Below are 25,215 nucleotides of genomic sequence, written 5' to 3' on the forward strand. Positions count from 1 at the left end.
TTGTTGTCCCTGCAATGCTTTAAATGTGCAGGTAGGGCATAATAACACCGCTAACAACAGGGAAGAGGGCTGCGCTGCAAACGTACAGTATAATGCTGTGAAGTAGCTTAGCGCCGGCCCTGAAGCATTTTGGATTAGCATAATTGGAAGTGGTTCACACCTGTTCTTAATAAACACACACGCGCGTCGGCTGGAAATGATTCGCGGGGTTATCGCGATTGACAACGTTGCCAGCTGTGCTAATAGTCGTCTGTCCTGTGACTGACAAATCCTACACAGCACACGTTCATTATGCGCGAGCGTGGCTGGGAGCTGTAATCGGGGGATGCAGATGACCAGAGCGGAACGCGATCAGCATCCGCGTCAGACACATCATGTAGGCATCAGGCACAATTGTGGCTAATGAGGCTCTGAGCATAATGTGATTTATTCAGGATTATTTTTGCTTTATTTTAATCCTATATAAAGTTGTTATTTTGGTTTTGTTCTAGTAATACAAAAAAATACGGACTTTTGTATTTCAAGTTAAAAAAACTCGCCCACCTGCTCAAGCTTCTTCTTGTGCTGCAACCACTTGCACCTGGAGGATGTTCCAGCGCTCCCACAGCAAATACAGCCACTACTGTACACAGCGCTGTGTCACAATAAGTGGCCTCAACCTGAAGACAGTGATTGAAAAACCATGTCCACGTTTCCCAGATGATCTTCAACACGAAGGCGCTTTAGCTGTAATTTAGGTACAAGCGGTCCGGTCCTTTGGGTGAGGCACTACCCCAAACCCGAAGGCTAAAGAGCCCTACAGTAGCGCCTGCATTCGCGTCTGACAGCCTCTGCTGCAGGACCCAGGTTGATGCATTGTAATAGATCTGTACGACTTGTACTCCAGGGACCCCAGACACATGCAAATTAGTTATTTGACTTTGTCTGTGAATTAATTGGATTACACCAAGGCAACGGGCCTTCTATTTACTGTTCTTATGTAATTACTGCAGAAACCAAATGATCCATATGCGCGTATTGACATGATGTCAAAACAGAGGGGTCTGGTTTGCAAAAGCCTGAAGCTGAGGCGTGATCTTTAGCCTCGGCTTTGCACATCCACCAGTCTTTAACCGAGGGCAGCTTCCCTCTGTCCGTCCTGCGTCTGCCTCTTCTGTTCCTCTCCCTCGATTTCGCTGTCTGTCCCCACTTGCACCGAGGTTCACACATTATTACCAAACAGACAGATGAAATGTGGCTTGATCTCCGTGTGCGCCTCCCTCTCTGGGCTCTTTGTTGTAATTCAGAGGGAAAAAATACAAAGAATTACCACCGGGCTGGAGACGGTAAGAAGCAAACACATGACCTGACATATTCTCAGGGGAATTAAAATTGGAAAAACCAATAACCTTTTGTTCCGTGTCCCCAAAGGATCATCAGATCAGCACAGAACAGCACCATGTGTCTGTCTTAAGCTCACTGTTTTATTTGTTTGTACTTTTCAGCTTCGAGTCCTCTTTTAAACACTACATGCTACAAAAAAATACATTTTAGCCCTTTTGAACATATGACACCAGTGACAAACACAGAACTCAGTGTATAGAAGATCAGACGAGAGTCGTGCATGTAGGAGTTGTTTCAGCCTGCTCTTACATGGCTTTGTAACCAGAGCCTGTGTAAATATGACGGGCGTTGAGATGAAGCCGGGCTCTAATGGATCGTGTAACGGATCATGTCTAACTCACGGCAGCTGCTGTTCCCCCAAAGTTTTTAATTCGCATGCTCTGTATCTGTGAATATTTATCTCCCTGCGCTGATATTGATGTATGCAAATGGATTCTTGGTGTTTGAGAGGTTGCCGGTTATTCAGCCTTTCTGGGGGGAACTGGACTTTACATATTCATATACATATACATATTCAAGTCCCCCAGTCCAGTGTAAGATAATGGCCATAGTGCATTCTGTAACATTACGACCACCTTATTTAATATTGCCATGTTGTCTTATATGCCACTGCCCAAGGATAACAAAGCCCTATGATCACGTCTGTGTCTCCAGGCCACAGATCCAGATGCAGGCGCCAACGGCCAGATCCGCTACCGGATCGTGAATCATCCCAACTTGTTCCTAATCACTGGAAATGGCAGCATCTACACAAAAGTGCCTCTGGATCGGGAGCTCAGGAGCCAGTATGACCTGGTGGTAGAGGCCTCGGATGGGGCGGTGGACCCGCGTCGGACCACTTTGACCCTCTTAATCCAGGTCATGGACATCGATGACAACAGCCCGGTGTTTTCTCAGCAGACCTATGTTGTGAACGTACCTGAGAACAGCCCTGTGGGACTCGTGATTCTGAAGCTAAGTGTGAGTACTCCTCTACTTTGTCTTCTCTGTTTCCTTTGCAGCTGCAGTCAATGCATGACGGGTGTTTGTAACAACAGACATTTAGCATCCCTTAGCTCATGCTTGGAGATGGAAACCTTTACACAGTCAGATACAAGCGCAGCCTTGTATACGCCGCAAAGAGCTTCTCTTTTCTCCCATCGTGACAGCTCTCTGGGCATTTTTAGACTCAAACAGAGTAAGACGTAAAGCTGGATTTTCCAAGTCATAAGTAGGCTTTAGTAGAGCCTCGTTCTGCATCTCGCATGAGGAACATTAATATAACTCTCGAATGTAGATTTTTTTTTTCTTCAAACCTTCACGTCAAGGGGGCGAGTAATTCCTGGCTCGCAGGCTTCACAGTGAGTGAGAGGGTTAAACCACTAGTGATGGTGAGGAGGCGTGAGTGACAGCAGCACAGCGATACGATTCATCTCGCGTACAATAACATCGCATCTGTGAATGAATGGCAAAGGTGACACAATATAAAATGTGAAGACGTAGCTCAGATCCATGGATCGAAGCCTCCCGCTTGTATTTAGACTTCTGCACGTCACTTCCTTCACACTTCAGTCTCCGAGATGAAACCTACTGACTTTGGCGAGTCAGAGTAGTACATCTGTGCTGTAGATTATTCCCAGTCAAAGAGTCTTTGACTTGTACTTTACCAGCAGCAAGTCAACATTTTCACTTGAGTCAAATTAAATATTCTCGCATGTGCAAAAGACGTTTTTGATGTGCACTCTGTTAATGCAAACATAAGGCAAATACTGAATTGAATTATCCCCAGTATGGTGGAAGATGCACGTTATACTTGAGTAAATATGATTTATATTTACATCAGTCTTTATTTAATTCATTTGGGACCATATGCTCTATATATTTTATAGGAACCTAGTAATGTTTGCTATATGTAACCCAGGCAGCATTAAATGAGATAATTCAAATGCCAACATCAAATGTGTTGTTCACACATGGATCACATTATACTGGAGGTCTGCAGGAGGTGACGGTTTTTCTCACTAGCCCCTCTTCTCCTCCACCCCCTGACAGGCAACGGACCCGGACCTCTACTCCAATGTCACGTATCGGATCAAGACTGAATCGGCCAGACAGCTGTTCTCTCTGAACGCTGTCACGGGGGAATTAGCTGTGCTGCAAAGCCTGGACTTTGAGGGCCTGGCAGCTATGGGCATGGGCCCTTCATACACTTTCCTGGTGGAAGCTGTGGACCAAGGAGAGGTCATGCCCCCAGGGCAGGCCAACGTCACGGTCCGCATCACGGTGAGCGCCCACTCAGAACCCCCCGGGCGGGTTTTTCTTGCTCTGTCTCCGCGCGGGGTCCCTCAGGATGTGCGGGGGGTTGCGCGCTAAGTCATTAGCGGAGTCTTACCGTTGCGTTAGCTCGCCTCAGTGTCGCGCCACTCAGAATCGGCGCTGAGCGATCTCTATTGTTCACGGCGTTTCGGCCTCCTGGCCCGCCGGTCCGGGCAGCATCACCGGGACAAAGGGAAATGATGGATAGGTGTTTCTGCTTTGCCTCAGCGCTTTCCACGGCGGAATGACTCATTAGCTTTGTGACAGCAATTAAGTCAGGTTTTTCAGGCGCTTGTGTTCCCTTTCCAACCTTTCACGAGATTAACAGCTAAATTCCAGCGAAAGGATTAGACGCTCGCGTCACGATGCTGCCCGCGTGTGCGAGGGTGTGTAATGCGACTGTGCGTCCGCTCAGTGAGGAAGTGTGTGTTGCAAATGCAGGCTTTTATCTCTGTATATATTCTGTCTATAGTGACAATCTGCTGAATGAAGTTTTCTATATTACGCTGAATGGGAGGAAGTGTTTGAGCTTATTCAAACAGGTGGAGGGTTCTTCCTCCACTGAGGTTGCAGCGTCGGGAATGTCGCCTGTTTCATGGGACGAGCCGTCGCGCGGCCACTGGTATCAAACCGATGTTTTCTGAAATGGCAGGCACGAATTAGAATGAGCCTAATGGATTCACGCAGGCTTCCCAGGGACTTGATGTGGAGCTGATTCCACCACTTCCTCATATACCGCCTCCAAAGGGTTATTTGAAGTCACTCGCGTTTGATTCCCTCTCGTACTGTTTTGTTGTTGTTCCTTTCGACGGATGCATTGCGGTGATGGATCGAGTGTCCTCCGCATCTTGCAGTTCTGAATGAGACTCCCAGACTTTTTCTTCTGCTCTATGTATAGAGGGACGCTGTGTGTGTGTGTGTGTGTGTGTGTGTGTGTGTGTGTGTGTGTGTGTGTGTGTGTGTGTGTGTGTGTGTGTGTGTGTGTGTGTGTGTGTGTGTGTGTGTGTGTGTGTGTGTGTGTGTGTGTGTGTGTGTGCGTGCAGGGACGGCGATGCTGTATGTTGGACACATGTTGCCCACGCGCATCGTGTGCACAGCTTTGTGAGCACTTGCAGCGCAAGGATCGAGCTTTGTTGTTCAAAGCAGGAGCTGGATCATAGATTTTCTGTGGGGAAACACGCAACCTGTGTATAGATCAAAGGGAAGCAGCCCCTCCACCACTGAGTTTATAGAACACATACCGTTGCCTATGGCTCAGTCGAAATAGTGGAAAGTAAAAGGGAGGAGTCGGGAGAAAGACGGATCGGGCTTCAGCGGCTCTGCCACAGCTGCTCCGCTGTGTCTGGGAGGTGGGTGAATGGCTCAGTGAGTCGTCGTTGGCACGCAGCAAAGCAAGGGTTGCACACTTAACAAGATTCCACTTCTTTCTAAGTGGGACTCTGCTGCGCATTGTTTTCAGGGAGATGGTGATTAAACGAAGGCATGAAATTAAGGCGAGGATCAGTGAACCCCATCAAAGCACTTTCATTTGTAAAGTAATGAAACAAAGCCTCAGGTCACTGTGTCTCCATCTGTCTTGTAATTGATGATATAAGTTTTTTTTGTTGTTATTTCTTATTTTATCCGTTTAGTATTTCAGGTTTTCTCGCATGTTGTCATTTCGCTCTTTGTTGTTTGGCTCAGGAAGCAAGACGTATAATTAACACCGGCCCAACTGACCATTACTGAAGTGCCTGCAGTGACACGTAAAATGTTCATTATGTGGACATACTGTAGTCACAACAGTAGGAGATGCTGAGATGCACCAACCCGAGTGTGGAAATCTCCTGGGCCTCCTTGTCTTTGTGGTGTGTTTGCACCATCGGCTAAAGCAGGATGCCCGTTGAGGGGTTGTTTTCCTTTTCAGCCGAGCACAGTCCTCTCGCTCTTCAAGACTGTTCTGGAGCTCAGTAACGGCTCACCGGCGATTAAAACGGCTCGTGGAGAACAAAGGTCCCATGGAAGTGGGCGCGATATGCGGCGGATGCGAGCGCTCAGATGTGTGGTTCTTAAAGGACAAAGAGGGAACATGCTGGTCGACTCTAGAGGAAATGGGCTGAATCCACAATCGCTCGCGAGGAGAGATGGAAATCAACCCGAGCAGCAGCTGCACTGCTGCATTATTAGCGGTGCATCCTGCAGACAGCATCAGCACATGTTGCAGTGTAATAGATGCTCAGTGCTGGGGCCGTGTGTCCTCTGTGCTACATCTTACTGCAGTTCAGACGGTCTCAAACCTCTTACTAATATAAAAATGCATCATCATGCAACATCTCCTTGTTTTGTTTGTAGGACATGAATGACTTCTCCCCAGTCTTCACTCAAGACCTGTATAAGGGCATGGTGGCTCCCAATGCGGAGAAAGGAACAGTCATAGCAACGGTGTTGGCTCACGACCAGGACCCACCGGTGAGTACCACACTCCAGGCTCGTCACCCAGTTGAATGTTGGCATTTAACACGAAGCAGTCGCAGGATGCTCTGACCACTGCCATCGTCTCATTTTTTGGCATCTCCTCTTGTACGAGTCGTCCTCCATTTGTCGCGCGGTGTCTTTTACCTCACCGTATCAGAGCGCGCTCTCCTGGGACGGCTGCCGCGGAGCATCCGCTCTTCCTCCCGTTTTGTTGGGAGGATCTGGAAACCGTGGAGCAGAGTTGCACCATGTGGAAGAGGAGCTAACATGTTCAGACTTAAAAACTAGATATGACTAGATATGAGCAGTGGTAATGACACATGGATGGGTAGCATTGTAGTTTAGCATTTAGTGAAATGCCTCAGACTTGCATCCTTTATTGGCAGTACGTCTACCTTTAATAGTGTATTACACTATTTTCTGAGTCAGCAGGCCTTATTTTCACCAAACTGCTTTTTGTCTTTATGCACTGAGACATATTTTTTAAAAACTGAAGACAGGATTCTGCAGTGACCTCGTGTCCTGTAAGGTTCCATCCAGTCCTGAATGAGTTGGCGCAGCGGCATTCAAATGCTGACGGATACAGATGCTTGTCAGCTGTGGGTGGTAGAGCATCTCCACCTACTGTACTGTATCTGTGCCTTCAGCTCTACAACCACTGATTCTAATGTGAACTTGGGCCTCTTTCACTTTGAGATTCCTTTTACGAGCCCTGGCGCTCAAATAATAGGTAGGAAATCACTGTTTGAGCGCGTTTGAGTGGAAGCGAGTGAGACATGGGAGTGACTCAGCACAGGATTGACAGACAGATGGATTAGGTTTTCTAACCGGAGCACACTAACCCAGTTTGTTATTGACTTGGATTTGGGAGCTGGAAGCCTTTTATTGACGGGATGCCCATCACAGACACCTTTTGGTGTGAGCGAGTTTAGTTTAGTGCTCGCTAAACACACACTCAAATGTGTGCGTGTGTGTGTTTTCTTTCATGTTTTTGCTATCAAGGTGAGGACATGTGACAACGTGGGGACACTTGGCAGGTCCCCACCAGTCTGAAGGCTTTTTTTAATGGTCAAGATGTGATTTTAAGACTGAGGTTAGAATTGAGTTAGATATAAAACGTAGAGGTAAAACGTGTGTGTATGTGTGTGTGTGTACACAGCCATTTGCTCCCTTTTAATACACAGGCCTGTAAAAACGAGCAGACGGCAAGAAGCGAGAGGAAGAGCTCGCTTGTGTCGGCGAGTTATGAAGGTTCACATCAGTTCTGATCAGTTTTAGAAGCTTCAACCCATGGAAACACAAGGTTTCAGTAACGGACACAATGTCAAGAAATGTATTCATGGCCTGAAATAAAAGGCTTCTTTTTCTCAGGTAACATCCCATCACAGCATGCTGTAGACTCCAGGAACAGTATTGTTCCTGACGTACAGTAGTCTGGCTGTCCGACACAGCTTGAGCCTCGCTGGCGTCACAGCCGTTCACTGTTTCCCAGCGTTTCTCAGCTTGTTGCGTGAAAACGGAAAAAAAAATGCATTTAAATTGAATCTTCCAGTTAGTTTGTGCTCTGCGCTCTTGCAGTGAGAAACAATTATTTTGATGCTGAGCCGTGAAGTAAGGTGTGTACGTGTTCTGTGCTAATGTGCATTGTTAATGACACAATGAGTTCACTGCAGCGTTGTGGACATAAAACATTAATAATTTGTTTGTGGAGTGACAGACAGCGAAATGTTGTAAAGCTGAAACTACACGACCTGATCCTCTTCATCTGTGAAGACAATGTGTCTGAAATCAGCATCACGGAGACACAACTTGTGGTTTTGAATGAAAGATGTGTAATATGTGAGTCAGTTTATGTTTTTGTTCATTTTAGCATAAAGCTGCGTTAGACGTATGGGCAAACAAACTGACACTTTGTGTTCCCCTGCTTCCTCTGAGCTCAGTGTACTTTTTATGCTTTTTTCTAAACATAGTGGACATTTTTCCATTTTCTGTTGGGAAAGAATTTGAAGAGCTTTTAGTGATGAAGCTCTTTAGTTTTAGGGATAGTTTTATGCTCTTTTAGAGACGCATTTGTTTGAGTAAGGCTCCCGTGGGACCACTGCTTCTACAGGATTTGTCTCTCCTGAGCCAGACCTCACCTCTTTCCCCGGGGAGCGAAATCAGTGCAGGCGGGAGAGCAGAACTTCAAAAACGCATTAAAAAATCAAGCTAAATTTTTATGTCCCAAACGGGTGAAGCTGGAAAAGAGGAACTATAGAGATGATTAATAATCAGGAGCCTTGATTAATCTTAATGAAAGGGTCATTTTAGAGTCCAGGCTCTTGCTAATGAATTTAAGTGCGTTACTCTGGGGGACTGCAGGGGTTAGTTTAATAAAAAGGCTTTTGCTTTTAATTCCAAATGAAATGAGGAGGTTTGAATCGATGGATATCACTGGGTTTGTACTGGGCCGATGAGGAGCAGACTAATGGGGGCTGCGACAAGCTGAACACATGCCAGTAAGACGTGAGGCATTAAAGGAGTGCACCAAGCACCGCATGCTGGTAGAGGCACACTATTAAAATACCCATAGGATCTTAATGCATTTTGCAGGCGTGCAGCAGATTCATGAGCCTCCCGTTCGACTCTCTCCTCCCTCCAGGGAACCCCGGCCAGTTTCGTGCGCTACCGAGTGGACCAGGAGCGCTCGCCGTACAGCGGCAGCATCTTTGACGTGGAGACGACGTCGGGGAGAGTCGTCACTAAAGTCAACCTTAACGAGGAGCCCAGCGTCACCTTCAAGGTGGGTGACGGAGGATGCTCCCGTCATGATCACTACTGACGCGAGATGCAGGATTTCTACGGTTGCTGCTCTGCCTCGTGTGTGACGATTGCAGCTCAGACGCGCGACTGCTGACTCTTAACAGATTAAACACTGTTTGTTGTTTTATCTCAGTCATCTTGTCACGTCTTTTTTTTTAGATATTGGCTTTTCTTATGCAATAGACTAAACAAAGCTATTTTACCAACATAAGGTGACCTTCAGAGCCATATTTGGGGCTGTAAATAGGAGCAGGTGCTGCAGGATATTGGGTCCTAATGAGTCTGTTGCTAACACACACGTGGTCCGTTTCCCTTTTCATTTTGTGTTTGTTTCATCTGTTTATTCCCTGTCTGTCCTCAAGCTTCCTCTCCTTCCCCCCAGTCTCCCTCCCTCCCTCCCTCCCTCCCTCCCAAGCGTCATTCTTCAGTCTATGAATGTAGATCAATACATTCATACTCACTCTCTGGATGCTCCGCAGCCTTTATCCACCCCCCCCCCCCAGTCTGTCTTAATTTGGATGCTGCACAAGTCTACAAAAAATACACCGCATCCACAAAATGGGAATTTCTGTGGCAGTGACTGGCAGCATGATGAAAAGATGTAATCTCTGTGTGCATGTGTCTGTGTTTGTGTTCTCTCTCTCGTCCACTGCAGCTGTATGTGATCGCTTATGATGACGGGGAGCCAGTGAAGACTAACAGCACTCTGGTGGAGATCACTGTCCTTCAGCCGTCGCGCATCCCCATCTTCACCGAGGAGGAGTACAGGTGAGTCTGCAGCTGCCGCAGCCTCTGGTGGGAGCTGAGAAATGTGCTGGGAACAGTGGACAAGGCCTATGAACATACAGCAAAGTTTCCACTGTTGAGGTTTTCATGACTGTGGTGTCATTTATTGTGCATTTATCATTCAGTATTATTTTATTTTTCATTTGTGTATTCACCAGATCCGCTCCTGACTCTTATTGATTTTCTTTACTGTACATAGATGCAGATCACCGCTGTTGTCTCTCTCTGAGGGTAAATCACAGCTTCTCCGGGTTCATAAGAGACTTGACTTTTGAGGAGATTAAGCATCAGACTGTTTAAACGGAGGCGATGAAGGCAGGATTTAGGACCTGATCTACTGTTTTATAAACTGACTGTGATATACAGCAGCTGCTGGGGGGGCGTTTGTTTAAACTGATGATGAAATGATTTCTATTTAAAACCCTGAACCCTGTTTTTTAACAGTGCAGGTCCAGGCTGCTTCGCAAATGTACTAGTAGTAGTTCTAACAGTGTTGAGGAGCTTCTCACCAGACTGATGCTCCAGTGCCTGACGTTACCTGGCACAGTTCGGTCTCTGGGAGTTTAAAGCGGAGCTCGTTTTAAGTGGATTGATTCGGTCGCGTGCATGTCGGTCAAGGCAGGGAGTCCTGGCAGACGTCTTCTGTCTTAGAGTTTGATGCAGAAGACTAGGAATGCCTGTCAACAGCTCAGCTGGGGTTTGCCTGTTTGTGTGTGCGGCTACGCCTCCTCCAAACGCGTGTGCGTTTGCCCATACAGATAGGCGCGTGTGCGTTGAATGCATCCTCCTCCTCCTCCCTAATCTGGCACTCTGCGCGTCTGCTCACGTTCCCCTCATTGCTCGGCTTTATTCAGCGGCACAGCGACGCGCGGGCCATAGAAAGCCCATTGATTCGGGCTTTTGAATGAGCGTTCTGTCCACCGGGCGCGCTGCACCGCGGCCGCGGGCCTCGCCGGGGCCCCGCGCCGACAACGCTAACCGCACGCGGCGGCAGGTTGGCGGTAAGTGATGAGCCGTGGAGGCATTAGCCAGGTGCTCCAGCCTCTCCTGCTGGACGGGGTCCTCCCCAGCTGAGGGCGTCCAATCTGCTCGCCCCGTGATGGACGGCCTCCTCGCTCTCCGCTCCTCCATCGCCTCCCATCGCTCTCTCCCCGAGGAACCGTCTGAGCACAAATCACTCTCTAAACGTCCACATAAGATCTCGTCTGTCTCGGTGAAGGCGGTTAGTTATAGCAGCAATCAGGTAAGCTATGCCTACAGCTCCAGAGCACACAATTAAAACAACTCTGCAGGGCTTTGGCTGACTTAATGATTTCTGTTCCTGCTTTATGGTTTGTCCCCTCCATCTGTCTGAGGGAAATTAGGGGCTCCCAGTCATTGTTGGCTCAAATAAATGGCTCATACCATAGTTGCTACTGTAGCAGCATGTTGCCACTTCTTTCTCAGAAAATTGGGCATAAATTATTTACATATTTCACACTCGTTTGGATGGATCTCAAATTATTTTCAAATCTGCCTTGCGTTTCTTTTTTTTTTGTATGAAATGAATAATGACTCTAAATGTGAAATGTTTGGGATTGATTTTTTTTTCCTGCTCGCTCCAGCTAAGATAACTGCGCTATCATGTCTGCCTATCGATACTAAAGCTGCCAATCCTGTGTCATTACCGGCACACGCCGCAGCCTCTCGCATTATCCAGGCTGTAACTACTGCTAGGGCTCAAACCCGAGCCGCTCCAATCAGCTCGGCCGTTAGGAGCTACATCTTCAGCCATGTGATAAGTGATCTCCTTGCACCTATAGCTCATGGGGAGGGATTTGCCAGGATTTCCCGCAGTACGTATGTGGAGAGCTGAAATACCTGATTTGATTCATAGGCTCAGCTGCCAGTTCTGTGGAGGACCCAATGAACCTGATGCAACTTCAAGCTAGTTTCCAAAACTTCATCTCAGAATAAAATTTTTCTTTTCATTTTACTTTTTTTTCCGTATTAATTAATTAGAGCTAATTCCAATGAGCAAATATTTGATCAGTGCGTGCGTGCATGCGTGCGTGCGTGCGTGCGTGCGTGCAAGTGTCTAATGTGGTCTTCTCTTGTACTGAGCCGCTCCTGCTGCCTGACGGCTGCAGCCTGTGGTCTGGGCACTATTACCCCGCAGCACTTCCTCATCTGCTTCAAATCGTGTCTGACTCCTGCCTCCCCACCTGCGAGTGTGTCATTTTGCTCTCCTTGTCCTCCTCCTCTCGACCTCCCGAGCTCCCGCGTCCCCTGCGATGTTGCTCTCAGCTTCTGGGTCTCTGTCAGTTCCATTCCTCCTCTGCCTTCCCCCGCTCCTTGCTGTTTAGTCACTAGCCCTTAATTTTCTCTTCAGGAAAGGAATGGATGTCTTACTCTGTGGCTTTGAGAATTTCGGGAGTCACATAAGGAAAATATACATGAATCAAATTTCCAGTTTAGTTTTCTGTTCAGTTTAATTATAGTCGCTAGTTATGCATCGATGTTCTTTCCTGTTTTTTTTTTTGTTTTTTTTGCTCTGAATCCAGTAATTAATGACACCCATGCCTGTGTTTACATGTTTACTGTACAGCCATGCTGATGTATTATTCTGTAGAACCTACTGTACCGTAGGTGTTTGCATGTTTATCCATGCAGGTGAACTGCATACTCTCATCTTCATACATCCACAGCGTGTTTTAATTATTGGCCCTTCTGCTGATTGAGCAGAAGATCATTAGGAAGTAAAATGTCACAACGTTATTTACTCCGTGTACAGCAATTGACTGTAGTTGCAGGCAGCAGATGTTGTGCCATACCTGTCCCATTAATATGCACTCTGGCAATTCTGAGAAGAGCAGTGGATTATGGAGCAGTGCTCCTAGTTGCTGTGTCCCATTAGCATAGTAAATAGTGTCAACATCACAATAAATATTACAACCACCACCAACATGTTTTCACCAATTATGCTCGTCACTGCAATAATTATCCAGTTAATAACAGGATGCTTTATATACATGTGAATATGCGACACATACGTCTAATCAAATCGAGAGGTTTCCTTGGTTGTAGCTTATATTTAGGCAATTTGGTGCCTTTTGTATGAAAGAATATAGGCCAGACATTTCACTTCTTCCATGGCGTCTGCTCAGTTTTCTGAATGTCTGACTCTGATAACCATCGATTTTCCGTCCTCAATTTAATGTTCTCCGCCGTCTGTGTAATATGTATAATACCTAATGTCACACTGGCTTCAACTTGAGCATTCAGCAAATTACAGACACAACCAAAGCATTGGTGCTCTCATTTTAGAGGAATTAAAAGGAACAAGAGCAGCGCTCGGTGACCCCCATCAACCGCTGCTGACGACTGGAGGAAAATGGCACTTATTAATTTAGAGAAAACAACCCCATTCATGTTCCATTTCCAGTTCGGCCGAGGCTTTAATACTGACATCATTAGGCAGATGACAGGCGTTGATACAGACGTGAGTGTTAGAGGTGGTCACAAGCCACACATGCAGGGGGTTCACTGCCGGGCGTATAAAGGGGGCGTTGGACCCCCTGCGAGCTCTCCCACACGCCGTCATCACGCCTCACGGTGGATTTACATTTTTAAAAAGCTGCCTCAATCCTCTCTGTTTCTATCCAGCCATGATTCCACGCTGCTTTTCCCGTTTCCTTCCTTCCCCTCCTCGGAATCGCAGCTAGAAGGTGCGGCGCTCTTTCAGGCCTCTGAAGGGCATGATTGATTTTTAGCTGCAGGTTTGAATCTGCTGCCCTGAGCCTTGAACCTCTAAGCACCAGGAGCGCGCTGACCTTTCACTTGTCTCGGCTAAGTAGGCAGGCATCACTTGGCTGTCTAACAAACGCCGAGTCATTGCACACATCCCAAATATCAGTTAAAGGTCGATGCTGAAAGCAGGGAAGGACAAGCCGTGTGACCTGTCATTAAGGGATCACACTAACTTTCCTCATAAGCATTAATAGCCTAAATATATGTTGTCATTTAATAGTTATGGAGTTTCTTAAAAGTAAAATCATAATAAGGAGCTGCCATTTAAGTTTTATTATTTATCTAAATACTGACAACTTCATTCAAACATGAACATTTTTAACAGCTGACAAGAAAAAATAGCACAGCATTTCTTGGTCGTCTGTTAAGATATAAATCATAAATTGTGCTGCAGACATGAATAATGACAACACTGAGATCGCTGACTCACAAAGAGATAAACTCCAAATAATTTAAATGTATGGTATTAAAGGTTAATAATGTTCAATGAAGCGTGAAACCATTTTATGGCTGTAAATGTAAATACTGTAACAACTATAAATGCGACCTAACAACTAAATGAAGGTGGAACGTAGAGTAAAAACATTGTATCGAAGCCTATTAATATAATGAAAATAGCCTAAAACCCAACTAATGCTCTTTATGTTCACATAACCATCGCTGTAATAACACAAACATCCTGTTTTCATCCATTCTGTATCATCTGATTAGGGCGTTAGACTCAGTACGAGGTTCTATTGTCCTCATGCTTTGCCTCTTTTGTGCATGTGGCTCCCATGTGTTTATGTCGTAAAACGGATCCGTTTGGCTTCAGCGCCTACCGTACGCGGCGCGACCTCACACGGCGCCCGGTCCGGCTTGGAGGAGCGCTTCTCTACCAGCGTCCAAGGCTCTCGCTGGCTGGGTCTCCTCTGGTGTGCTAAATGACCCAGTGGGTGAAATGTGAAGTGATGTCCTGTGGGCTGACGCGTCTATGCTGGCACGTCGTACTGGCTGCGCAGTAAATGTGGGTCTCAGCTTTGCTTATGTTTTCCATCTTGCCCTCCAGAAAGCATTTTTGATTGAGGCCCTTTCTTGCTTCAGGAACGGGGGGGAATCTCCCTGCGAATACGAAAGAAACTCTGGGTCTGGTGTGGCAAGATAAGTGATCAGAGGAATAGCTCAGGGAGAAACACGATCACACGAAGGGTTGTAAACATTTTCTCCCCACCTTTGTTAGAACATGACTTCCACGCAAGGGCTCGCTTCAGCATTACATCACGTCAGAAGTGCTCGTATTAAAGAATGTTCTTCCAAATCTTCTTAACAAGTGTGGGTCAGCAAATCCTAAATACCACGCGTTAATATCTGCCACTGTTGATTTTGGCTCATTATCACAAATGTAGGAATTTAAAGAAGCTTTTGAGTACAGTCGCTCAAAATAATGTGTTAGAAGCCACAATGCTTCTTGTACAGTCTATTGTAATTAGGGCAACACGAATAATTTACAATATTATTTTTAATGACCATGTTTTAATACCTTCTATTACACTGGCACTGAGATGACAGGGTGATTATGGTCTTTATTGATGGAGCACCTTCTGTAGTGAGCAGTAATTGCTCCATATTGCCATACTTGAGTTTTTTATTCTAATAGCTCAGGCCAGACCTTAGAAAAGGTCACCGTCACTGCTAAGTTGGAGGAATAAGAACGATAGTCGAGGAGGACGGAAAAGTGGTTTACACAAAGCTCCGAAGATGTGGTCGTGATGTGCTCGCAGCACAGATTTGATCCACCTCATTAAAGCTGGAGACTGGGACGAAATACAGCTGAATATTAGTTTTCATTTGTGAACATGCTTCTAATGCCTCAAGATATCAAACTTTTAGTTTACAGTATTTTGAAAAAAATATCTAGAAAAAATTGTATTCATATTAAAAAAATGTACAAAGTGAGATCTGAGGACTATTGTATAAAAGGCTTATTACATATATTTATATATATTTTTATTTTCACACGTAACTTTATTGCCTTCTTTGTGTAGTAACTGTGATCAATACAAACATCTATTTACTGTAGATCCTTCTATTTTATGTGTCATGCTCTAATGCAACAAGACCTCTAGTGATGGAAAACTTACTTTTCTCTATCACTACTGTAGATGGGAACTATGGATTTATACTGGGCATCCTCCTGATGTGTTGCTGGGTGTAATCTGCACTTTCTGTCATTGATTAACCTTTTCTACTACTATGACTGCGGTGGACGTTCAGAGTTTTTTTTTTTCCTTTCACTGTGGCAAAAGTATATTGCATATTCCAGGTTGAGAATTGACTCCTGGCAAATGAAATAGCTTTGTAACACCTTGGCTTTCAGACCCGGCACTATTTTCCAAAGCCCTTTGAATATCTCGAGTGGTTTCAGGATCTTGTAATAGCTGTTTTTATGTCTCTCTCTCGTTCTCCCCCCCGCACTTCTCCATCCCTCTTCAGTCCTGCCAAACATAACCTGTAATCTGTAAAGTTCACGTCTCAGTCAATAACGCGTTGTAGCCCTAACTCTAAAATAAAATTGCATTAAATGAGTGGCGAGGCACTCTTTATCTCACCATGAACTTTGATTTGAGTAGACTGCACTGCTGAGGCAAATGCAGAAGGTATAGAATGATATCCAGGGTTATTTTTCAACTGAGAAGTATAAAAAGCGATTGATTCACCTGCTTGATTGCTGTTCACCTGCTGATCGAGGCTTAGGTCATTACATGCAAAACTAAGGAAATGAAACGTTACTATAAGACATGTAGAACATGCATAACATGTAGAACAAGTCTGTTTCTGTGGTTGTTTGATACAGAGCTGAGACTCAGTCACTCACCAGGAAGCAGGAGCTAACAGGCTAACACCAAGACAACCTTAACTAGCCAACTCCAGGTGTTATGATGACGTTGGCGAGCGGACGCGTCACTCATATAAATGACATATAAATGATAAATGACTCATGGCGGCTTCGGTGCAGCTCTGCGTCCGTGTTGCCCCTGGGGGGGGGGCACAGGTGAAGTTGTTCCCCGCATCTAATGCTGCCTGTTCGCTCGCGGATGCGACGCACGGATCGGGAGGAGCGGGCGAGACGGAGAGCAAGGCGACGTGGCGGCGGCTGCCCCCGTGGCGCATGACAAGGCTTATACGCCTCTGCTTTGTCTCGTAAGCATCGCTGTGCCGTTGGCCTTGGGGCAGAGCGCTTGCTGACACCTGTGTGCAGCCCACATTTCTCAGTGGCGCGTCATGCCCTCGCTCTCATGTTGACATCAGGACTCCGTGTGACTGCCTGTAGACGTGTCGGTGTCTTTCCCGCCGTCTTATCCCTTTGTCTCTATCTGTTTCTCTCTGGATGGGACTTTTCCTTATCTGAATATGAAAGCGAGCGTGGCTGTAGCACAACTCAGTGGCACATGGTATTTATTAACTTGTATACAGAACTTATCTTCCCTCTGTACAGTTTAGTTTTCAGTTTCTATCTGCCTGCTCCCGTCTCCTGCTATAATAAGACGTGTTTTGTGCTCACACGTTATGCACCTACATTTCTGTTCTACTACATCTAACATTTGTCATCTTGTTTACTCGTGTGAACGCCTTTCTGCTAATCTTCTCACTTCGTACACCTTGGTATTTCTCGGCGCCTTGCAACCCTCCAGCAGAGAAGTGATAACATGTCAGCGCTGCCTCTTTCTGGCAATCACGCCACGCAGCCTCAGCCTCCCCGTACTCCAGTTACGCTCAAGATAGCAACATGGAGGGGAACACATGAATGGGTCGGAACCCGGTTCTCCGGGACTCCACCGAAGATGCTATAGCCGAGCGCTGACATTGGTGCAGGATGGACTCAGGGTAACATGATGCATTTATGCAAATCTCAAGCAAAAAGCACCCGTGCAAATAAATGTGCTCTTAAAGGTCAGAATATATATTGAGGCCCATTGTGCAATTTGAACCGTGCACCGAATGTGCACTGCTACCGATAGTGTAGCATCAGCTACTGTATTTGTCATTGATTTAACCTTGATCTCTTCTTCTGCTTCCATTCATGCTGAGAAATCTTTCGCTTCAGCATTGGTTTAAGTGTAGGAATCAGATTTACGCTCAACAGCTGCTTAGTGCGTGTAAAAATCAATGTGTGCCAGTGACGTTGTCACTTCTGGGCCCGTTGATGGCCACGACAGACATTAGGTTGCTGAAAAGTGTATTAAAAGTGAGGGCGCATACATTTGGCGCCGGCCGTTGTGTCACCCTCGGTTTCAGTGACTAATAGAGTCGTGTCAAGCTGTGCTGCACCTCGGCGTGCTCGCATTGTTCAAGGGCTCGCCTTTGTGTTGTTGTTGTTTTTTTTTTGTCAGCCGGCTCCTGAGCCAAACAGGTAATCTACTTATGTGGCGGCCACATTAATAAATTGGTTCCCATCGCTGTAGAGCATGGTGCAGCTTCATGCTCCTGATTGCTCCTGAGATGGCAATTACTCAGTGACAGCCCAACAGTGCAGCGGGCGAAGTCATTTAGCATTAGCCACATAACATAACGCGTTACGCACGTGAGCTTCATGGAACGCTTTGTGATCAGAACCCTGTGCAGCCATTCGGTTGCGGCATGCAATCAACAATGCCCTCTCCCTGGAGGAAGGCTAAATCATCCTCTGTCCAGGAGAATGGCGCATATTTTCCAGAATTATACCAGAAACGCCCTCTGGGGACGGTTTGTCTGCAGACATATAACTGTACTGTCTCAGATGGATAGAAAGGTCTGCACAGAGCTTAACACACATTCCACAGTGACTCTTACGCGGCAGCTGCCTGCTGACCAGAAAGTTCCCAGGTGTGTTGTTTTGCTGCAGTGTGCAGTGGAGACCGGCGTCATTTATTGTCTCAGCGTCCTTCAGTGAATATACTCGTCTTTCCCTGTGTGAATGAAGTTCCTTCTCCTTATCTTTACCCTGAGAAAGTGCTTCAATCCGCTGTGCGGAGGCTCTCGGATGCTGCAGTCTCACAATGAGGAGTTGCTCAATAAAAGAGCAGTCAACTTTTAAGGGGAACCTGACATGCTACTGTATGTTTAGGTTTAGTCTCTTGTTGTAAGATGTGTTGGAGCAAAGACTAGAGGAAATGTGTTAATAAAGCACAAATACACTGTAATAATTCAATGATAATCTGATTATTACTTCAGCAAAGGAACCATGCTTTACCTCGAAGGTGCAACAGACGTCATTGCACCGCGCACGCACACACGCCTCGGAGGCAGAGACGAGAGAACGAGCGATAAAGCAGTCGCAGCATCACAAGAGGGTGTCACAGCGAGATGACGTTATCGCATTAAATCAGCCCTCGCGCACACACCGGCACGACAGGGCTCCCTGCTATTTATTGCAGCTGCAATTTCTGTGAAGAGTGGTGACAATCATATCTGCTGGATATGATTACACACTCGTACGTCTGATAGTCGGGCGTAGTCATTAGCGGCACGTCTCACTTCAGGGGAAAAAAAACACTCAGATCCGTTCACGGAGCAATTTGTTTTTCATCTACTATCAGATGTTTTGTTGCACTGCCATTTTTTTGTGTCTGACGTTTACATTATCTGAAATTAATAAATGAAAGGAATTAAATTATCCACTCTAGTGCGAAGCACTTTGTCTTGATCAGGAGGCCAAACACGCTTCCTCCACTCTCCCCTGTGAAAACACCAGCAGATTCCCTTCATTTAGGAGTTCTGCAGTGAGGCCTCAAGGCTTTTCATTTCCACGTTTGCTTTTGCAGTTGTGTAGTTGTTTGTGACGTCTGTGTAATTTGTGTTCCTTTTGGTTTTGTCTTATTCATATATTTAATCTAGTACATTGTGCTTCTTTGGAGGAAATGATGTATATATTGAAAATGTGATGCAAATAAACAGAGAAAAGAAAAGCTACAGATGAAGTTTTTCATGCATTGTGTGAAAATTCACTGATTTAAATAAATTCCACCGTCTTCCTTTTGAAACGATGCCATTTTATAGAAAACGCATGCAGCTGTGCCGCAGCGTTGCGATAACCTTTGTGTTGATCTTAACCCTTTCACGCCACACCTGCACTACAGGCATGTCTGCCACTGTGTTGATCCCTCAGGCTTTAATACCATTTGTCTTATGATTTGTGTTCGGTGTCTTTTCAGGTTTTCTCCCGTCAGTGAGTTGGCTCCAATTGGCACACCAGTGGGGAAAATCTTCGCTGCCGCAATCAATCAAACAATCTACTACTCGATCGTGGGAGGAAATGAACTGGGTATGGAGTCAGTGGATGAACGTGTGTTACCTTGCAATGCATTGTACCCCCCACCCTCCTCATCCTCTGACACACTGACAAACAGGACTCTGTGTACAAAGTGCTCTTGTCTTTCTTTTAATTTCTTTTTTGACATACAAACAGCGTGTCTATTTCTCCAACGCTGTTTAGTTTGACAGCGGCAGATGAGCATGAACAATGTTTTATTTTCAGTAAAAACGCCAAACAGTCCCATTTTACTGTCATCGTTTTATCCAAGCTGATATTAAATCTCCCTCTCCAGCTGCGGGAGCCGTGTTACAGCCGCAGGCGCTGTTTGTCCCGTCTCCGTCCAGAATTAGAGGAGACAGTTTTAGTATGTACTCGCAGCTATAGACTCCTGCTCGGAGTGCGAAGAGCATAATTACACCTCTGGAAGGAGAAAGCGCCAGACAGGTGTGAGGTCAGCTGAGGAGGAGGCGAACCTGTGAGCTGGTGAAAGGAAGCTGTCAGTCAGCGGCTCCTCCTCATCTAAACAACTGTATGACTCCTATCTACCTCTGGCTGCGCTCTGATCTGTGGGCTTCGTGGTGTCATAGTTCTGTAATATTGCTTCTGTCAGTGCTTCAAGCAAACAGTGATGCAGCTGCAAACAAAACATCATTTATGAAGCCTATTTTCCGATTTTTAATGTAGTTCTGTCCACTTTCCTTGTTGTATGTATTGAGTATCTGAATTTTCTGGTTCACAGCAGTGCTTGTTTGTATGTTTTAGGTCATTTTGCTGTGAACAGTGCGACTGGTGTCATCTCCACAGCTCAGAACCTGGATTATGAAACCGTGACCAGCTACATCCTGAGGGTCCAGGCAGACTCCATGCTGGTCGTCATGTCCAACCTACGCGTGCCCTCGAAAAGTAAGTAGAACCGCCTGTCAGAATATTTAATACAGCTAAATGGTAAATTATATCGGAGCATGTTTGCATTTGCGTAACATTTACTGTAGTCACATATTCTACACAGGCAGGTAATAAAGTGCAGTCTAGCACCAGAGTTCGTGATTTATAACAGTATTATGCACATTTTCATACTCCTTTCAGCACAAAGCTTTTTAAAGTGGCAGTAAATGTTCTGCATGTTTTTCTGTCCAGCTCATTATGTCTCATTTTCCGAGAAGCGGTGTGGTCGCTGTAACATTTGAAATGACTCAGAGCGTTTAAAATGTGGCTAATATGTGAACGAACCGCGTTCACCTGCAGAGAAACTGCTCTTGTTCTGGAAAGTTGTGGATATTGACGGATTTAGTTTGAGTTTTCTGTTCACGCGCGCTCAAAACGTGGGAGAAAAGACAGGAGGAACAGAAGCGATGTGGCCGTAGAGGTCAAGAAGCCACCGGCGAATTCTGTGAATCACCCTCAACTTCCACTATGGAAATGCAGTCAATAGGAAACAAAAGGTTAAACATGCTCCATTAATGAATAAACATTATACAGAATTTAAATTTTACCATTTAAAACAGTCTTTACTGTCGTACGTCAACCCACTGTGATGTCTGAGGAAATGCTGGTAAATGTGTTTTAGAAATGTTGAAGCAGCCAGAAGATGAAAAGCATGTGGTCACGCATAAACAGATCTGACCTTTTCGTTAGATGCTAAAAGCCTTAAAAAGTCAGAGCAGGTCTCTCTTTGGAGTTAGACGCCGATCTTACGCTCAAATCGTCGCTGCCTCACCTGGAGCGTCTGGTCAGAGATGAACGGTACGTGTCGGACACTTCAATCATGTTCACGCGAGTCGCTTTAAATCTCTGTGTAAAAGTTTGCTGCAAAGGTCTAATGAGCAGAAATTGCCCATTTGTTATAATTTAGGCAGAGCGGCCTCCGAACCGTGGGAGGGGGACAAAACATTAATCACGGGGAGTTTCTCCCAGCAGCTCGTCGGCGGTGCCGTCCTCGGGTTTGTTCAGTGACAGCGGAGCGAAGGCCTCCTCCCGTCTGCATTCCTCAGCCTCCCTCTTCGGCTCCATCTTCTCAGCGACTGTTGTTGTCTGGCGATGAGTCACGTTCACGCTGCGGGAACGAACGCCAGTGAAAGAGAGGGTCACGCTCGTTTTAATCATGATGGCCATAAAGTAGGAATGATCATAAGTTCCCCTTTGAGAAGTTCCATTAACGCCTCACGCTGTCAGGATGCGATGTGGAGAAGAAGAACTCGTTGATGGAACCGCATCCAGCTCCTTCGCGGACGGCTTCACTCACGTGTTTTGTGTCATGACGGATGCTGGACTCTCGATCCATTACACCTACCAATGAAAACGCGTTCATCTCCACCTGCCTCTGTCCCTCCGTTCCTCACATGCTATTGACAGCAGCCACAAGTAGTCCCACTCGCATCCATTATCTGAGCCATGCAAAGCAGAGGAAGGAGCCTCCCTGGCATCCTCACGCTGACATCCTCCTTTGGCAAAGTGTCGGAGAACCATTCCTCTTCTCACTTGGCTCACTTGTGTTATTGTAATGCAGATCAGAGCTCCATGACAGCGAACATCTCTCTACTCATTAACAAGTCTTTACAGAGTTTAAATTATCAGAGCATTACTGGGCCGATTTGTCAGATAGATTGTCTGGGCTCCGGTGCGACCCATGCGCCGCGTGCGTGCGTGCGCGCGCACACATAGGCCACGTGCACGCACATTTGCATACGCAGACTTCCAGGCACATGTATAATAAGACTGGGTTCAAGTGAGCGTGGCTTTTGAATGATTATGCGCCTGCTCTGTCTTAGCAGGGATCCCTGCGCTTTAATGGACCTGATGCTTTTCATGCGTCTTTACAGGTTTGGTGTTTTTTTTCTGTTTTCGTGTCCTGATGCTGTGACTGCGGCCACTTGCCACGTTTGAGCGAAGTATGACTAACCGCGCAGACCTCTTCTGCATCCCCTCGAGTCGGCCCTCTGCGCCTCACGCTGCGGCTTTTGTGCCTGTAATTTGATGTGCTGTGTTTTTGTTTGCACAATTCCCCCGGCGCGTTCTCGGCTCCGCTGCCACGCGACTTTCGATTTGTGTGCGCCGCCAGAAGAAAAATGGTCCTTGACGCTGTATATTTTTTTAGTTTTTCCAAATTGCAGAGTTGGGATGGTGTGATGCTGTATTTATTCATGCTGTTTATTGAATAGGTGTAACTGACAAATTAGTGGGAGGAATGTGCTCACTCATAAGTGTGTTTTTTTTTTCCTTGAAGAGAAAATACATTTTTAAAATGCTTCACAAAATGAAATTAACAAGCACATTTTCACCGTTCCAAGAATATGTTGACTTTAGGACTCTTAAAGTCAAGCGTCTGCTACAGTCTGGTACATGACGATATTGTCATGTACCAGATTATGGTGAAGCTTAATTTAATTAACAAATGACATGTGAAAGACATCACTTACAGTAAAATACTGGCCAGGACACAAAGTCACGTCTTTGTCATCAATAACTGATTAATGAGCAGATCCCAAAGTGGCTCTGATGCTGTCGTGGTCCACTCATTAATGGAATCTGAGTAAAAGTTCAAGCAAATTCTGAGCATTCGCTAAAATCAAAACAGAATTAACCTTCTCATAATTGACTGGGCTTCATCAACATGGATCCTTAAACGGTTTCATTTGAACTAGTGGCGTTACGACTAATGTTTCTCATTCCAGCCTGCAAATAGAAGCATTCTTCAAATATGTTAAAGACTGTTGCTAAATAAATGAAGAGCACTTTTCTAAAACTGTCTCTTTCCTGTTTTGGTCAAAATAAAATCGAGCAAACGGGGCTTCTGCTTCAAATGAATGAACTGCTTTCAATCAGATTTCAAAAACTGGGTAAATCTGACATCTCAATTTGAAACTGTATATTTATTTATATATTTTTTTCCTAAATTGCCCCCAACCTCTTGGTTATTACATTTATTATTTATACAGAATGTTTCAAATTGGTGACGTTCAGCCAGTAGACTCATATTTGAAGCTTTGTTGGAATACTGTCATTTTTCGATGACTTAATTTCCAAACTGTTCCGGGAAATGACTTCAAGCTCTCTTTTGAAGTTGTGCACCAGCTGAGGACCATGAAAAATGATGGTGACATGACAGTTCGGAGTCTAAATTATGCTGCGTATGACCAGGGCCAGTTCAGAGATGACATTATGTAACTAGTGATGTTTATTCACTACATATTTACCAAGTAGTTGCTTCAGTTGCTTTTGGAGTGGGTCATGTTATGCTAGCTGTTTATTTATGTTCAAAATGAATGAGAATCTTATGCCGTTTGCTATTTGCAGCTAACTCAGCTAAGGTCTTCATTGACGTCCAGGATGAGAATGACCATCGTCCTGTCTTCTCCAGGAAGCAGTATATAGGCGGCGTGACGGAGGACACCAAGATCTTCAGCTCCGTGCTTAAGATAGTGGTAAGACAACTTTGCATCAGTTAAACGGGAACGGGCCGAAGCTGAGGTGCTCCTGCTTTCTCAACACTGGCCCTGCGGCCGCGGCGGACGGCGTTATCTGATCCTCACGATGCGGCAGAGCTTCATCTCTCGCCCTATCGCTCGCTGCATCGCGGCCTCTATTTCGCTCTCCCAGCCGTCTGCCTTGTCCAGGTTGGACGGGAGCGCGAGCTCAGCGGTGTAATCCCAGTATGTTCACAGCAGCATGGCCGATTAGGATTTGATATCCTTTATATTACACAGACTAGTTACAAACACTGGAGACACCAGTGCTTTACGAAGGAAAATGTCCAGAACAGTCAGTGTCTAATGTTGTATTATTGTTGTCCACATTTCTCATTAGCAGTTACTCTGATCTTGATGACAAGGCCGCTTGGATCACACATATCTGTTTCAGCGTCAGTAAGGATGTGTTAAGTTTGACTGGCTGACTGGAATCAATAATGTGACAGTGGAATGAGGTGTTTTAATTTTCAGGTGTGTGTGTGTGTGTGTGTGTGTGTGTGTGTGTGTGTGTGTGTGTGTGTGTGTGTGTGTGTGTGTGTGTGTGTGTGTGTGTGTGTGTGTGTGTGTGTGTGTGTGTGTTGGGGAGGTCTAAGCTGTGTTGTTGATCTGATGCTATCAGAGCTAATAAACAGGATTTCGTTGCAGTTTAGCTGAAGGAAATTGATTGATATCTACCCCTTAATGGGAGACGGTCGGCCTTGTAGGACAGCAAGTCGGTTCCATCTTCTACAGCGCAGTGTTTTATGGATTTTTAGAAACACATTTCCTGATATTTCAGAGGAGGAAGGAAACTTCATTGAGAGAAACTTTCTCTTTAAATTAAACTGAGACCTAGTCAGAAACTCGGGAGCTATAGAGAGTACGAAGAATAGGACACAGACCAGTGGCATCTGGGGAATATTAAAAAAGAAGGTTTAATATCTGGCAGCCAAGTAAAAGTGCAAAGGTCATAAAATAAGTTTCATACAA

The 25,215-nt window shown here is 45.7% G+C and overlaps 1 protein-coding gene across 8 annotated transcripts in view; it reads left to right on the plus strand.

Annotated features, from left to right (window-relative positions):
• pcdh15a (protocadherin-related 15a) overlaps nt 1-25,215 on the plus strand; it is a 132,354-nt gene that overhangs the window by 87,367 nt on the left and 19,772 nt on the right. For all 8 annotated transcript variants that reach the window (XM_029175151.3, XM_055502430.1, XM_055502434.1 and 5 more), the window contains 8 exons: nt 2,038-2,343; nt 3,415-3,645; nt 6,010-6,126; nt 8,774-8,914; nt 9,590-9,702; nt 19,680-19,789; nt 20,543-20,683; nt 24,074-24,201. In XM_029175151.3, coding sequence (XP_029030984.1) covers nt 2,038-2,343; nt 3,415-3,645; nt 6,010-6,126; nt 8,774-8,914; nt 9,590-9,702; nt 19,680-19,789; nt 20,543-20,683; nt 24,074-24,201 — 1,287 coding nt within the window. The remainder of the gene's footprint in view (nt 1-2,037; nt 2,344-3,414; nt 3,646-6,009; nt 6,127-8,773; nt 8,915-9,589; nt 9,703-19,679; nt 19,790-20,542; nt 20,684-24,073; nt 24,202-25,215) is intronic.

Source organism: Betta splendens, chromosome 15, assembly GCF_900634795.4.
Source record: "Betta splendens chromosome 15, fBetSpl5.4, whole genome shotgun sequence".
NCBI classification, from domain to species: domain Eukaryota; kingdom Metazoa; phylum Chordata; class Actinopteri; order Anabantiformes; family Osphronemidae; genus Betta; species Betta splendens.